We start from the raw sequence: 17,082 nt of genomic DNA, 5'->3' as shown, positions 1-17,082 counted from the left end.
AAAAAAAAAAAAAAATCAACTTGCCAGAGTATTTTCCAAAAGAGAAAAGAATGTTCCACAGTTCAATTTCTGATAGTAATTCTGACATGAAAAGCACACAGCATAAGAAAACTACACACACGCATCTATTATGAGCACAGCTCTAACCATTTATCAAAATACTAATCAACCAAGCCCATCACCATTAGAAATGCTTATATCCAAGAGGCTCAGTCTACCTATAGCACAGGACAGGATTGAATGACAGAAAACAATGACAGAAAACAAGCACAGAGGCAGACAAAATTCATTAATAGAATCTAATGCTCCTGATAAAAACCATCCAACAGCCATGGAATAGTTACGAACTTCCTTCAGCTGGTAAATTTCATTTAAGAAAACACACCCACAACAAGCAGCATAATGGGGTAGGGATTCAAGGGGATGCTTTCTTCCTACGACCAGAAAGAAGACAATAATGTCTGCACACTTTACTTCCACTTAGGATTATACTAAGGGTCTGGTGCACCTCAAGAGATAACCCAGTAAATTAGTGACACCCAGAATGGAAAGAAGAATGAAGCCAGCTCTACAGTAGATCCCATAATCTTGGGAGCAGAAAATCTTAAGGAATCTACTAAATAACTCTAAGGGCGAAGAAGGAAGTCTAGAAAGGATGCAGGAAACAGATCAGTTGTTAAGATGGCAGTGACAGCGTTGGCATGGGGCTCAGCAATGGACGAGTCCCTAGGGTTTCATTCCTAACTATGAAGAGAAACAACCGGAAAGGTAAAGGCAGAAATAGACGAAACTGACTCAGGCTGAATGCATCCCTACAATAATTGTTGCTGCTCTTTCTGAGAAAAGAAATTGATCATCTATTTCTAAATTCCACATAGGGTGGACATACAGCTCAGTAACTTGCCCAGCATACCTGAGGCCCTAGTACACCTCAAAACAAGAAAACAAACAAAACCAAATTATCCAGACAGAATTGCAAACAAGTCAGATTAATCAAAACAAGTCTGAATCCAGACGTTAGGGTACATGTCTTTGATCCAGAGCCCCAAAGCAGGTAGATTGTAAGAGTTTGAGGCCAACCTGGTCTAGAGTTCCAGCCCAGCGAAGGCTACATATTGAGACCCTGTCTCAAAATAATGCAGAAAAGAATCTTTGAGTGGATGGAAAGACATCAAACACAGTGACACATGGGGCAGTTTCACTGATACACTGCTAGACACATCCCTTCTCAAAAATAGCAACTATGTCTGATAAGATTTAATCAGAGACATGATCTCAAAATGAGAAATTTTCAAATCAGAAACAACTGGGGTCAGGATCAGTAATGTACACCAGCCATCAGCACTGAGGACAAATCAATCATATGCCAATGCCAAGCTGCTCGCACAGAGTGAGCGAGCTCTACTCAGTAGGAGAAGATGGGAAGTCATCTAAGAGCAGAGCCGGTGAACAGCAAATGAGAGACAGACAGAGGAGGCAGAAACGGATCTAAACAGAAGTCAGTGACGTCAACTGGCCAACACAGTGGTAACAGCAAAAAGCTACAGTATCAAATAATGTGTTAATGTAAAATGACAACACAAAGTGGTGTGGGTAGGTATATTAAACACATGCAAAGGTCCACTTCCTGCTTTGATACCCAATGGCAACAGAGGTGGAAGTATAGCAGGACACTTTATAATATTGAGGTCTGTACTACACAAGTAAATACCTACACACATAAAATAAAATAAATAAAATTATAATAGATGGAGGCCTTTCATGAAACATACCACACTTCTGGAAGCTTAGATAAGAGATTCGCCAGTGGTAAATTATTGCAGCATTACTTAGATACCCAATAACAGTAGGTACTATTTTCTGAGTGCTTATCATGGGCTGGGAACTATTTGCTAAATTCATACCTTCCAATCCTCATCCTAAACCGACTAAGTGGACTGGATTCAGAAATTTACAAACACCACACGAGATTTGGATTCTGCTGTGTCACTGACTATGAGAATGTGACAATCTGAGTCTCTTCTCCATTCCTAAAATGTTCTTAAGACGTTTGCATTTGAAAAAGAGAGAACATGTAAAAGCTGTTTCTACTCTAACTGATTGGAACACATGCTACCTCCATAACACATATCGAATGGCTTCTCGGTGTAGATCCACCTGTTTCCTGCCCCACTCCTGAGTGAGTGTGCATCATTCCCGGCAGTCACCTCCTGTCACTAAGTAGATGTTCGCACACCCTGTTTTATCTCCTTTCTGAAGCTTCAGAACCAGGCCACTCAACGATCAAAGGTTCCAGAATTCCCCACTCCGCAAAGAAAAATCTCTGTGGCAGATCTGGTAGGCACATGAGGACATGTTTAAACTGAAAAGCTGTATCCGTGATGCTGCCTTGTCCTAAGGATGCTTTGTCGTAATGAGCTGCCCACCTCTACCTCTCTAACAAAGGAAAACTCCTAGTGGCACTGGGGAATTAAGGCTGCTCCTCCCCAGAGAACTCAAGAGCCAAAGGTTTAGCCTAGGCAATACCTCTGCTACCCTGAGATGGTTCGAGTAAGTACAACGATCTCAGATTTTTCTCTATGGGAAATAGGAAAACAAACAAACAAACAAACAAACAAAAGCCCTCTGAAGCTTTTAGGCAAGTCTACCAATGGTGCAGCCAGTCACCCAAGCAAGGGACAACACCCACCTGTGCATGTTCCCATTGGTGGTAAAAGACTGACCACACACCGTACACTTGTAAGGCCTCTCGCCAGAGTGCACCAGCATGTGACGATCCAGGGAGCTGGCAGAGCTCAGCGACTTCCCACAGATGCTGCATGAGTGGTCAGCTCCTCCAGTGTCTGTGTTGTGCTGCGGGAAGCAATCGGTACATTGGTCACTGAGAAGATGGCATTGGAAATACAGATCTGGAGATTTGTTAGAAAAAAAGTGAAGTTTCTCCATCTCCCATCCCCCGACCCCCACCTTCCAGGTTTCTTTTTAAGTGTCTTTGAAAGAGCCAAATGCATTAGAAGATGGGCATGATTATTTTTGTTCTATTATCTCCCACTCAGATGCAAAACTCAGAGCTAGTCTTTGCAGGACCATGGGTTAGACTAACATATATCATGAACTCCTCTGAGCAGGAGGAATCTTAACTATACAGCCAATATGAGAAACAAATAGTGTGTTTAAGCTGGGAGGCCATAGTCCCTCCTCCAGTTTGAAGACTTAGGCTGGTTGCTAGAGAACAGAAACCTGAATGAGGTAGTTTGTACTTCTGAAACATGACTAGGAACATTTCTGTCCACATCCAAGTTTCCTCAATGACTAGGTGTCGTTACTATTTAGCAGCCTCTTAGGATTTTAATGCATCATCATTCCCCACTGTTCTCTCTGTCACCAGCAGTCTGTCATAAACCAGCAATGCCCTAAAAGGACAAGGATACATCCTATGATAAGGGAAAAACGATCCCAAGTTCAGGAACTCCTCGGCTGCAGGAAGTACACTGGTACCATTTAAATAAAGGACAGGAATGGACACGAGGGCTTTGGGCTTCAGCCAGCTGACTACACGGCAAGGGGAAAAAAGGTGTGGTGACAGATGCCTGCAATCCCAGCACTAAGAAGGCAGAGGACTGCTATGAGTTCTGGGACAGAAGCTACAGACAGAGCTCAAAGTCATCATGGTGTAAGATTACACGTAAAGGTCCCCACGACTGTTCTCTTTCCTCCACACACATATATAGAGCCATACTATAATCTTTCATTATGATGTTTAGTCAATATTGCTACAAACAATATAAGTGATCAGTTACCTGGACATTCTGTCTTAGACTATCATAGAAACGTGACTATGCAAAAATTACTTCATAATTACCCAATTGCTAAAACATAGCTTATAATTTACTAGACAATTCAATTTAATTACAATCAAATCATCCTGTTAGTGAAAAACAATACAAAAGTACGGGCAAACCTGACGGATGTGCATTGTCAGCTGGTGCTGGGTGGTGCAAATCTTTTCACATAGGGGACAGTTGTAGGAAGACTTCTCCTCTTTTGTTTCCTAAAACAAGGATAAAACAGGGGATGATTTGCCCATCACACTGAACTGGTGTCTTCTATTTCTGTCATGGGCCCATGTCTTAGAGCTGGGTCTAAGCAGCTGCAGTTATACTGGAGCCTGTTCAGGTGTTTGTGCAGGTCACTCCCCAGTCTGCCCTCAGTTTCCTTGTTTATAAATGGGAAAATTGAGACTGGCCATACTGGGCTAAAACTACATTGGTGGGCGAAGAGGAGGCAGAGCCATGGTGCTCTGCACAGACAAGGCACTAGGTGTTTATCACTTACACCTGAGCCTCAACACCACTGTCTTTTGCTGTTTGTGTTTGTTGCTGCCCCATGCCTCCCAGGTTGGCCTGAAACCCTTTCAGTAGCCTAGGCTTTCCTTATCTCCATTCTCTTGCCTCCACCTTCCACGTGCTAAGATCACAGGTCTCAAGTACCCTCAGAAACATAAGAGAGGCAAAGAGATCCAACACGAAAGCCCATCCCACCAGTGAAAGGCTTCCTTGGTGCCCAAGCAGTAATTCTCAGGGGGACTAACAAGGCTCTGCCCATAAAGCTAGCATCTTTTTGGCAGTGACCATAAATAAAGAACAAGAAGAGCTCTGACCTCATCAAAACCAGTCAGCATGACAACCCAGATTCAAGACTCCACAAGAGTTGACAAAAAAAAAAAAAAACAAAAAAAAAAAACAAAAAAAACAACAAAAAAACAAAACCCTAGCTCACTGTTTGGTTAGGTGGCTCACTTTATTTTTCTTCAAAACATACAGAACAAGCTTCCTTCAAGCAATATATTCTTACCTTCCTACAAAAAAAGGCAAACTTCTTTCACTGACACTTTTTAAAAGTTCCTCCTGCCAGGTAATTCATGGGAAATCACAAGGAATGCCCAATATTATCTCCTTACTCACACAAAACTCAGACATGAGTTTTGACATGGGTCTCTATTCCTAAAACTCACTGGACTCATTTCTGGGAAGCAATCAGAAATTATGGTGGTTGAGTATTATGTCACCAGGCTTTCAAAAACAGCAGGATCATCCAGGAGCTCTGTACAATACCAACTTCTAGACTCTCAACATGCTAGACCAGGACTGGGAGGAACTCCTGAGATCTGTTTGTCTTAAAACCTCCACAGAGACACTGGTGGCTAGACCAGACAGTGCTTCCACGGAGCACGCATGTAGACCTGGATGCAGAGCTCACACTGTGGCAAGTCCAGCCAAGAGAAAGCATTTGGGGGAGATGTTAGTGCTAAATGAAGACAGAGGGCCAACCTCCACATCCTTTTCTGGTCTTGGGTATCTCTGAGGAGATTTCTTCTCACCTGAACTCATTTGACTGTGTTTCTGCTTTTCCACTGTTAATACCAATTGTTGATCACATGTTGATCAGTGAATTTATAGCAACATCAGGCTTTTCTTTTTTTTTTCCCCCTCCGTAATCACTAGGAGATGGCCACTTACTATGGATCCCATTTTCTGGAAAAGGAAACTTTAGAGTGCAGAGGGACAAGGGACTTGCTCCAAACAGAGAACAATGAAGTACTGACACCAGCTTAATCCTCAGACTAGCTGTTCAAAGGCCCACACCCAAACCATGATACTGTATAAGTCTGACCCCAAGGCACAGAAAAGCAATACTCTTGTGATGTTCACGAGAGGTGATGAGAGTAAGTTATCCTAAAGACCGTGAAAACAAATGGCACCATGGACCAGATGGATGGATGTGTGGTGATGTCTTGTTCAAGGAAGGCTGCCTTCCCTCTCTCGAGTCTCAGTGCAATCACCTTTCTGGCTGTGGAAGTGGGTCAGAGAACTAGGCCAGTCAAGCGTTCTCTCTCTCATATTCTAAGGAAGTTGAAGATCCCAGAGACATTAAAAAAAAAAATCTGGCTTCACCCGATTATCTGGACACTTCTAGTTCTCTCAGAGGCACAATAAGAGGATGCCTCTCAGGTCAAGACTTCCAGGGAAAAGTCAAGCTCTGAAGTAGTTTTATCAATTCATCAGATTAACAATACTATATAGATGTTTTTTATAAGGAAAAGATTCAACAGTACATTGTATTAGTGTGCATTAAAAAAAAAAAACAACCTCAGCCAGATACTGGCTTTAGTCCCTGAGAAGACTGAGGCAGGGGATTGCTTGAGCCTACAAGGTTCATGTTAGTCTGACAAAACTGTGAGACCTTGTCTCAAAATAACCTCTAGGCATCCAAGTGGCCAGTCACTTGAGGAGACATATTTTAATAAAATCATCTTGTGGTCACCTTGAAGTAGACACCAGGCACATTGTGTGGAGGCACACGGGGCTGACTGATATTGACTCTAGGGTTGATCATTAACCGCTGCCAAGCTTGAAGCTGGCAACGCTGTCGTGTAGGCCGTAATGAAAGTTCACAAGCCCGTGGTGGTCTGTGGAAGCAGATTTACTAACTTTTAAAAGAGAACAGAATAGCAAAAGAGCATTGTGATGATGGAAACAGCCCACGCTAAAGGCTTCCGAGCCCAGTTATTATAGTCACGCTGGTGAGAGAAACAAACTTCCTGAGCTGAGAGATAAAATTAGCAGCTAATGTGATAACTAACCAGTCCATAATGAAACAACCTGGCACCCTTGTCAGCATCCGGCTGTGGCTAATCTCTCCTGGAATGCATGGATGCAACCTTTCCCAAGGCTCCCTCCTTTCTACTCTCCCTGTCCAGTTGTCAAGTAAGAAGGCCACTTCTTCACATCCTGAGCTGTCTGTGCATTGTGTTTTGTTTTCTTAAATTTGGTGCTGTATTTAGCAGGCTACCTCTGGCCTAGGTCTCCCTTCTAAACACAAAGGCACTCTATCGGATCTCTGAGGGAGAAAGGGGTGGGCAGAAAGTGGCTCACTGCTTACACTGCACACTCACTTCTTCACTCCCAGATCCAGAGGTGGAAGGAATGGTGGCTGTTTTCAGTGACCCTAACTGTCTCCGTATGGGGAAGGAACCGGAGCCTGGACTTGGGGCAGCTATGCCGTGCTGTGCTATTTAAGGAAAAGTTCTTGCCCATGTTCCATTCATTCTTGGTAAAGCAGAGAAGGATGAGGAAGACAACGAATGACCTCACATTTCATAGTTGGCAGAGCAGCTAACAGAAATAGAAGCTAGGCCTTTTGTTAAATGGGTTGATAGACAGTGAGACAGATGGAGAGATGGACGGACAGGCATATGAGAGTGGAAATAAACCTTTTCTTCCCATGGCTAGTGCTCCTTCTGTGTTCAGGCTGAGTATTTTCTCAGGCACCCACAGGAAGAGAGGCACACGAAGGCAGGGGGGAAGAGAGAGAGAGAGAGAGAAAGAGTTATCAATGCTCCAAGCCTATAAAAAACATTCCTGAGCTCTTTCGAGGCCTCAGGCTTGAGGGAAGGAATGGAGGCATGCACACTTACATGCTGCAGGGAACGTGGAGCTGCTACGCCACCTCCTAGAGGGTGCATTGAGCTAAAACCCTGAGCGTTTGTCAAAGGCCATCATAGATGTTCTCAGAGAGAAGTCTGCATAAGAACAACCATTAGTTCACCAAAGCCCCACTGGTTGGTCCAGGAATCCATGCCAGCTCCCAGACACTCTGAGAAGACCACCTTGTCTCCAAACAAGTAGTGTGACTACATGATACAACAAGAAACTGACAGGGAAGTCACTGTACACTATATGATTTCACAAATGCACTGAGAATTATGTGCCTTCTGCCCCCTTATCTATCTCGTTAAAAATGTTGCTGTCAAGACAGCAACAACTTATCAAAAAGGTGCCCCATTTGTTCATTAACTGAAAGAGACAATGCCTTGTTCCTAGTAGAGGAGACAGGGGCTTTTCTAACAACATTCATTCCTCCCAATTTCTGTTGATGCAATTACTCTTTCCAATCTCTCCTGATCCTGTGACCACTGAAAATTCAAGAGGATTAAGCAGACTGAACTCAGGGCTTTGCACTGCTATGAACCAACCGTGCACAAGCCTTTTTCATCGATGGATCTTAATTGGGATTCTCTGAAGCCAAAAGCCAAAATAGAAAGGCGAACCCTGATCAAACAGGAACTTATTTGAAGATTTTTTTTTCTTTATTTCCACAAGGAGCTAGCTTCGAAAGAAAACAAACAAAGAAACAAACAAATTAATCAGTTGTGTCAAGGGCTTTCCTCTGCATCATAGCAGAGGCTGCAAAGTTCACTCTATGAAACATAAGCTTGTGCTGAAGTCAAATCATGGGCAACGAATGAGGGTGCACTCCCTGAAAGATATTGTGTCACAAAAGGTTTCCTCCATGCAAGGATATAAATCGTGAAAATATCTGCTCCTAAAAAATGATGACAGCCGTTAGGTATACCTTTAATTCAGGATGTGTCCAGGGTTTCCCTTTAGGCAATGTGGGAACTTCTACTCTACATTCTCTCAAGAAGAAATCCACTAGTGGCTACCACCCAAGCCACAGACCCTTACCTGGTTCCTTCTGCCAATCCGATTTGGTCCTGGAGGCTTCATGGGGGACTTGATGCCCTGGGGGCTCCCACCATTCTCTGTGACACTCGCTACACTCATTACTGCTGACATCATGGTGTTGATGGAAGACAGGTCTGAGCCTTCTAAACCAATGGGCGAATTCGACGTCATCGGAACAGGGTTTTATGCTTCTAAGAAGTCTCTGCTATAGAACTGAAAAACAGAAGTCAGTGATGTTCTCGTGAGAAAGTGTAGGCTTATCATAGTCATATGGTGCTAATCATAGCTACCATGGTAAGAGACAGAAATGCCCAACACCCTTGTCCACCCTTACCCAGAAGAGAGCTCAAAATTATTATTATTGTTGTTATTAATTATTATTTTGGTTTGTTCATTTTGTTTACTGAGACAGGAGCTTGCCATGTAGCCCAGGCTGGCTACACTATGTAGCCACGAATGACCAGAACTCCCCAATCCTCCTGCTTCAGGCTCGCAAGTACTGCATTACAGGTGTGAGCCACCACACCCAGTTCCAAAGCAGCTTAAGCTTTTTTCTACTGATGGGGACTGTTTCCGTTCCAAGTGCATACCACCAGTACAGTCAAACCTTCTGAAGCAGGTTCCTTTCCCCTTTCTTTTCTATCTCACATGTACTGTGTGGCATGTTTTGTGTTTGCACGTAAGTGGGCCCATGTGTGCTTATGTGTGGTTTCCTTGACAGTTGCTTTCTTTCTGCTCAAGGAAGTGTCTCATACAGAGCCCAGAGGAAGTGCTCACACAGATTCCAGAACTTGCTGATTTGGCTGGTCTCCCTAAGTATCCTGTCACTGCCTCCTGAGCACTGGGTTACAGTGGGTGGGGTGGGGTGGGGTGTGTGTTGTGTGCCATACACACCTAGGTTTTTAATGTGGGTGTGGGGGATTCAGACTTTGATCCTCACACTTCCACGGCAAGAAGTTTATCCAGTGTGCCATCTTCGGAGCCCGAGCTTTCCCTAATCTTTGGGAGCAGAGTTCGGAAAGGCCTGAGCCTTTCCAAGAGGAAACAGAGCTGCTGTTTGGCCAGCACCTCCCACATACCTTGTACTTGCTTTCTTCTAATTAAATGTTCTAGACTTAAGAACCAACTGATAGGAAACTTCAGGTTTCCTCTTACTGGATGCAGTTTTAAGAGGATGTGTGTGCCGATTCTATAGACACCAACACTGCTGTAATTAAAACCAAATTTAAAACTAACATTAAAAAGCCTGTTTCCAAAAAAAGGTCACCTATACCTCATAAAAGAACTGTCTCCATTGCAAATTACCTCCATTTTCTGCCCCAAATGATAGTCCCTTGTTCCTGCTATCATCCACATGGAGTAGGAAATGACTCTGCTGAGCCCTTTTCTTCTCTGGATATCACTCCTTTATGCTGGAAGACAAAAGGGAGACACTGGATTAGTTAATTCATCAAGGAAGACGACTCAGTTCTGTTAGCTGGGAATAAAGGGCACATGCCTCTGACCCTCTGACCCCAGACACAGAAGTGAGAGAATCTGAGTTCAATGCTAAGCCGGGCTATGCATAGAAACTTGTACCTCAAAAAAGGAAAAGAAACAGATTCAGTCTCTTTGCTTAGTAAGGAAACTGTGAAATCATTTATTTGCTGTGATCTCAGATCATCATGCTCACGAAATACATGGAGGACAAAATAAGTTACCTTTTTCTTATAAAACCGTATGTGGGTTTTCAACCTAACGTCTCCTGCTGTCTCACATATGCTCAACAGCTGAGGAATTCTTACAGTATTTTACTCTATCTCAGCTACTATTTCACACCAAATTTTCTCTTATACTGCACCCCATTTCTTCACAGATCTCCACTTGACTCACTCCATTTCTCGTTTCCTAAGAGCTCTGAGTCTAACAATATTAGGCCACATCTAGAAGACACTGGGTGATAGGAAACAAGCAGCCAAACGGAAATTCATAACTCAAGCCACATCAAAATCAACCTTATTCCTAAACCAAAGGATAAAATATATATGGGAGCAGGGAATTTGTTCATACAGAACTTTGATCCCCAGCACCTCCCATCAAAAGACAAAACATGCCTCACGCTGTTATGATCTGATGCGTTCCCTTGGAACTTGGCATTAGAGACTTAATTCTCAAGTTCATAGGCTGAGGAGTGGTCTTTGGAGGTGGGGTCTTTTAGAAGGTGAGATCAGTGAGGGGGCAGCAGAAAGAGGAGCGAGCAGACTTAACCTGCCTTACCAAGAAAAGAACAAAACTCAAACCTGAATGCTGCCTCTCTGTGAAGTCTCCCCACTGGCCAGCAGAAAGTGTCTGCATGCTTGGTTTCTCTCTCTCTCTCTCTCTCTCTTTTTTTTTTTTTTTTTTTTGGAAAAAACATAAAAGCAGTGCACACAGAGAAGAGCATACACACTTACTCCTTTTTTAAAGGCCAGCCTCTAACACACAGAAATTCCCAATGATCCCATCTCAAGAGTTAGGGTTAAAGGCATGTACAACCACACCTATATAGATGAATCTAAAAAGTAAATACATTTATCCATTGTCTTTGTTTGTTTTGAGAGACAGTCTTTCTATTGTAACCCAGGCTGGCCTCCTTCAGATACCCTCATACTGGAATATTTATTAGCCTTTTCAAAGAAATTATGTAGACTTTGGATTACTTTTATATTTCTGTTGAAAACTGGTATATAGACACATACAGGAATACAGCCTGGCATGAATCTTTCTGACTCCACTCTTCTTCTATGAATACACCCGAGGCTGGCATGAACAGTAAGCAGTAACTGTAAGCAGCAGTTAGGTGGGAAAGCAAAATCGTGTGTGTGTGTGTGTGTGTGTGTGTGTATGTGTGTGTGTGTGTGTGCGCGCGCGCGTGCGCGCGCATGCTGGGATTAAATGTGTGTACTACCATGATGCCCAGCCACATACTAGAGTTATGTTACACTATATCCAGCTCAATAGGAAATGACAAAACATATATTCACTCCATAGAGACAAACTACCAATGATCCCTGCCCCACAGTCATGATATCAAAGATGGGCTTTTCCAACTAAGTAATTAAAACACAGGCTGTCAATCCAGTAAGGGTACATATAGCTAGCTATATAAATGACCTAGCATCTTTTCCTAGGAAAAGGAGAAAAGCCTTGCAATCGTGTTCCCCAGTGTCTGGACAGGAAGACGCTGGCTGCATCTATTTCCTCCTAGGGGATAAAGTGTAAAGTGTGGCACTAGGAACCCGTTTGTTTGCTTCCTTTCCATATTTGAAATGTTAAGTAAACAGCAATGGTTTTAAAGGGGAACTATGATTTCTGATGAGAATGCAGTTAACAAAGGGAGAGGAGCCTGAACACATGCTGAGAGGATGTTTCAGAAGCACCAATATGCTGTCCTCAGAGCTGGGGTACAGCTTCACGCCAGTCTGCTCTTGGCCGAGTCTGGCTCAGGAATTTTCCTTTGGGGTCATGGAGCAGGGCAGAAGGAAAAGCCTAGTGCAAACTCAATGCTGTTAACTGTTCTGCTTTAGAAAAACATTAAAAACAACACTGGCCTTTACATCAATGCTGAGGTGAAGGACAATTTAACCAGAAACAGGCTGGCTGGCTCTAGTTGATTCTATGTAACCACCCAGCAATAATGAAAGGAAACAACCATCCAAATGAAAACATTTAAGCCTGTTGATATTCAATCTGTGTTATGAAAGACAATTTTTCCCTTTGATTCTCCCCCTGAGTCTGGATTCCTCCAGGTACAATGTCATTTCCCGTGCATGCTTTAAAGAGGATGCTAATATTCACTCTTTAACATATGTTCCAAGTCTCAGAGAGAATTCTGTGCTTGTACCAGAGGGGCTGAAATCCCCTACCTTGTGGGGTTAAGCTGTTAGGCCTACTACCTACAGGCCTTTAATAGTTTAAGGTTTGTGTGCAGTGTGTTTGTTTAACCCAATAGTCACAAAGCTAGAAATGCCTCATTCTCTCTTCCACACAATTGCTTCTTCCTGGCATTGTCCTAGGTACTGCAACTAAGCTCATTTTTAAAACAAAAATAAAAATGATATTGCCAAGATAGCTCTGTGGGTAATGGCACTTGGTGCCAAGCTTGACGACCTGAATTCAGTTCCTAAGATCCACATGTCAAAAGGAGAGACCTGATAAGTCATAGGTTTTACACACACACACACACACACACACACACACACACACACACACACACCACACTAAAATCTTTACCAAGCATGTACAACTGGAATCAGAGAAGAAGAACCCAATATGAAGCTCCCAAGTCACAGATGTGACCGATGGACACCACCAGGCGGATTGTTTCAATTCTACTGTTCTAGTTTTGAACCTGCACTTTGGAACTGGGAGTTGGGAGGAAAGAAGAAAAGAGGAAGGAGGAGGGTTGCCTGAGGTTTTGCTTCCTGTGAGGTAAACCTGAGCATCCTATTCTGAGACACATCATCCCACACCAGAGACTCAACAGATCAAGAACCAGCAAGCTGCAGTTACAATTGTAACCAGATTTTGGGAAGAAAGAATGGATGAGGTATGGGGAGGAAGATGTGATGGGACAGGACAGAGGGCCTGGGAAAGCAGCGGACAATTCAAGTCCAGGAGAGGGAGTGCCTGAAGACTCACTGGAGATTGCTGAGACTCAAGGAAGCCTACACAGGGTAACTGACCTGCTTTCTTCCTTTTGCTGAGGAGCCGATGAGGACCGGACCCAAACGTGGGCAGGGTCACACCTCAAAGCCACCACTTCTGGAGCACAGGATTGGAACAACCTGAAAAATTAAAAGAAGATAACATTAAAAGGGTTTAAAAGAAGGAGAAATTCTGCTTCTGTCTAGTTTCCTCTACTCAGTGCTACCATGGTGAGGACAATTCCCACCCTGTATCTGCATCTGTAAGCAAACTGTTAGCTGATTCCTCCAGAATGGACAAGGACTGCTGAAACTGAAGTGTGCCTTCAACAGCTAGGACCCCCATCACCTCCACCCAAGTACATCCTACATTCCGGCGATGCTGAGGGCTCGTTAACGACACAGGAGAATGCTCAGAATGCTAGCTCTAGGTGGAGCTTGGAGCATCCCAGTGGCGTGGTAAGAGTACTGGAATGCATGTACCACTCAGTGGCAAGGCACCTGCCTAGCACGTGAGGTCCCAGGTTTCATCCTCAGCACCATAGACACCAAATAGAGACAAAAATGGCTGAACAGACCCAGATGATTCTCCAGCATAATACGGGAGGAAAAGAAAAACAGCACTTGGTGCGAGTAGAAACAGAGGAGAGGAAAAAGAGCTGAAGAAAATAAGAAATGTTCAACTAACAATGCCTTGAGGTAGAGATTCCTACAAATAGGGGGAGGGGGGACATCGTTTAACATAATACAACTAGGACCAAATGCATGCCCTGCTCTTTCTGTAGAAGGTGCAGAAAACATCTTCACGCGTGTCCCTTGGGAGTCTGAGAATGTCTGCTCTGGGGGCCCACGGGCCCTGAAAGCACTAATCTGAGGGCTGGACCTGCTGCTCAGCCCAGAGGAAGGGGGCATGCCGCATGTTCTGGAACCACAACTCGCTGGCAACACAGAATCGAAGGTTGCAATACAGGGAAAGGACTTAAGGAGCAGCACAACGGCTGGAATTTAGCTCAGTGAGCCAGCATCTGCCTGGCACGCACAGGAGCCCCAGGTTCCCCCAACAGCACCACAGAAAGAGGAGAAAGGCCCCATATAAACAAGGATGCTGAGCTGCAGTTGTCCTGCCCAGTTTCTCACTTCTTCCTTTCTCAGAGCATCTGAAAACAAGCTGTGTAAGTGTGCCACATAGCTATCCTCCAGCATCTCACTGGGAGTCAGCCACAAACAGCTCCCAAGCACGTGGGGCAGGACTGATCTGTGTGGGAGAGAGCGCTCCACCACCCTTTACCCTCACAAGCAGTTCCTGGGTGGATAGTGACACCAAGATTCCTCCCGAAGTTTTTCTGTTTTCATACTTCAGTGATTCCATTCTCCATCTTTCTTTATGTCATTCTTTGAAAAGTTCTTTGGATTTTAGAGTACTGGAACAGCTTACAAGGAAGGCTCTGAATGAGACATGGAGACCCTCCCATCTGGAGACACCTGACACAACTCAGTATTCTCCAGGTGAAGAAAAACACAAATGCTTCCACAGAAAGTCATATACTCAACATTTTTGTTCACTAGTAAAACAAGTGATGGGAGATGCCTATCCAGGGATCACTGGGTCAGGATCTTTGCTTTACTGCCATATGAAAAGTTGGGATACACAGCTCCATGGTTAACTATTTGCCCAGCATCATTTAAAATATGAACCAGGGGCTGGACATAGTAGCATACACAGAGGTGGGTGGATCAGATAGGCTGTACAGTAAGACCCTGTCTCAAATATCAACTTAGAATGCCTATTCAGTTTTCAGAATTGTACAAACAAAATACCCTTGTAGATCATCATTACCTATCTAAACTTATTAATACTTAGAGATTCATCCCTTCCACTTATATCACTGTGGGAGTGGGGTAAGGACAAACTTTGCTTGATTGCATTCATTTTTAAAGTAATTGGGGTTGTGGGTGTAACTCCCATGGTAGAGTATTTATTTGTCTGTAATGTTGAGGCCCTGGGTTCAATGCTTACCACTGAAGAAAAAAAAATAATAAGAGTAAGAGTACAAACAATTTTTAAAATATAATGATAAAGTTAGTAGAATAGTCTTAGAAAGGAGCAGCTTCTCCTCTTTATTTATTTTTTTTATTTTTATTTTTTAAAGTGTCAAGATCTCCAAATATTTCCAGAACCTAAAAATCCCATTAAAATTATTTTACACCCAGTTCCTTCTCTTTCTATTGGACACTTAAGAAAGCAAGCAAGCTCAAGTAGCTTCCCCATAAGCAGAAAGAACTAAGGGGGAAGAATACACTCCTAGCAAAGGGTCAGGCCGAGATTTGGTTCTGAAAACTGCATCCTCTAACACTGGATGTAAATGATTTGGATGAGCAGGATTACAAGAGCCACCTCCCTGTTTGTTTTGAGTTCCACTAGGTCTATGGGAGCCACAAAGCTTAAAGGATGGAAAAATATAAGGCAGTTTTTCAAAAAGAACTTCAAGATACCCCTCACCTCCATCACCACCACTTCAGAAAAATGGGGGGATGGTGGGGTTGTTATTTCTAGTTATGTCCTATAAGAGAAAACTGTGACAAAGACTTTGTACAGCATTTGGGGGTGGGCCTGAGATGCTGAGTATCTGGATGCTCTTTCCCAGAAGTCTTGTGCAAAGTCAGAGGCAAGATATCTTACACAGGGCAGAGGTCTCTCTGGGAGGAGGAAGGGCAGGGGGAGGCCAGCCCCACCTCCGACCCCCCCAGATAAGGGACAGTGTTATGCAAAGCCAGAAAGAGAAGATTAAGGAGCCTGTCTCCAGGTCTAGGGAGATAGCCACAGAGCTGAAAGGTAAAAGCAAGGATGGACTAGAAGTAAAGGGTGGTGTCCCAGCTTCTGAAGATGAAATCTAACAAATCTGTCCTCGGGCTCCCATGAAACATGGAGTAAATTGAGATGCCTTGGCCTTTTAGAATACTTGACTGAAAAGGCTACAACTCACAAATACAAGGGATGGTTTGTCAGGGATGTGTGAGGAGAGAGCTGACCTGACCAGATCAGGCCAATCCAGAACAAGATGCAAACTAAAAAGAGTGGAAGCTCAGATATGAGAATGACTGTAGGACTTGACAAACCACAAAAGCATCTAAAGGGTGGGCTAGGATGGGGACAGAACCTAACCTGACTAGATGCTCCACCATGTCCAAGCCTGCTAACCCCCAAGTCCAAGGCAAACCTGTGTCTGCTAACCAGAATGACCTTGGCTCTGAAGGCTGAGAGAGAGCAGAGATGGTGGCGCTCTCTCTCTCTCTCTCTCTCTCTCCTCTCTCTCTCTCTCTCTCTCTCTCTCTCTCTCTCTCTCTCTGTTCCAAGAAGTAGATGTGTTTCCTGGCTTAGGGGCTAGGCTATGCTTGGAGAGGATGATAACCCATGAAAGTCACCAGGCCCCACCCCAATGGCACAGGCGTTGGTATAATGAAGGAGGCCCAAGCATCGTGCAGCAGCATCAACCCCCACGTATCTAAGCACTGTGGGGTGCTACGGTCAACTCTATATTGCTTCCTTTTGAGTAAAGATTGGTTGCTAAGAGATTGGGCATGTATTCCTGCCTGGTTTTGCACAGTTCAAGTATATTTAAGAGGCAAGCATGATGGTAATGGGTGAGAGGGACATCCAGGGATGGAAGAAAGATGCACCATCTTCCTCTCTAGTTTTCGTCTCTACTTCTTTCAATAGACTACAGGAAATGAGCACTCTTTAACCCATCACTCAACAGCCCTCCAGGCTTCAGCCCACGTTTGTTCTCTGGCCTTGCCGCCCACCAGTACCCATGGCTACCACTCTACTCTGTTTCTTGCCCCTAAGTGTGCACGACACCTCCTTAATTCCCAAGGACCCAGGTCTTTTC

The 17,082-nt window shown here is 44.0% G+C and overlaps 1 protein-coding gene across 6 annotated transcripts in view; it reads right to left on the bottom strand.

Moving 5' to 3' along the window:
• Positions 1–17,082, bottom strand: part of Rreb1 (ras responsive element binding protein 1) — a 124,321-nt gene that overhangs the window by 51,666 nt on the left and 55,573 nt on the right. For 5 of the 6 annotated variants that reach the window (XM_029547657.1, XM_021215469.2, XM_029547658.1 and 2 more), the window contains exons 2-6: positions 13,232–13,333; positions 9,834–9,940; positions 8,529–8,741; positions 3,962–4,051; positions 2,690–2,853 (exon numbers count right to left, since the gene is read on the bottom strand). In XM_029547657.1, the coding sequence (XP_029403517.1) occupies positions 2,690–2,853; positions 3,962–4,051; positions 8,529–8,699 (425 nt within the window). In that variant the 5' untranslated portion in view covers positions 8,700–8,741; positions 9,834–9,940; positions 13,232–13,333. The other variant, XM_029547659.1, reaches the window with a different exon arrangement.

The sequence above is a fragment of the Mus pahari genome, chromosome 16 (assembly GCF_900095145.1).
Source record: "Mus pahari chromosome 16, PAHARI_EIJ_v1.1, whole genome shotgun sequence".
In the NCBI taxonomy this organism is placed as follows: Eukaryota; Metazoa; Chordata; class Mammalia; order Rodentia; family Muridae; genus Mus; species Mus pahari.
The sequence above is the reverse complement of the archived record's forward strand: the minus strand, read 5'-3'. Positions and strand labels throughout refer to the sequence as shown.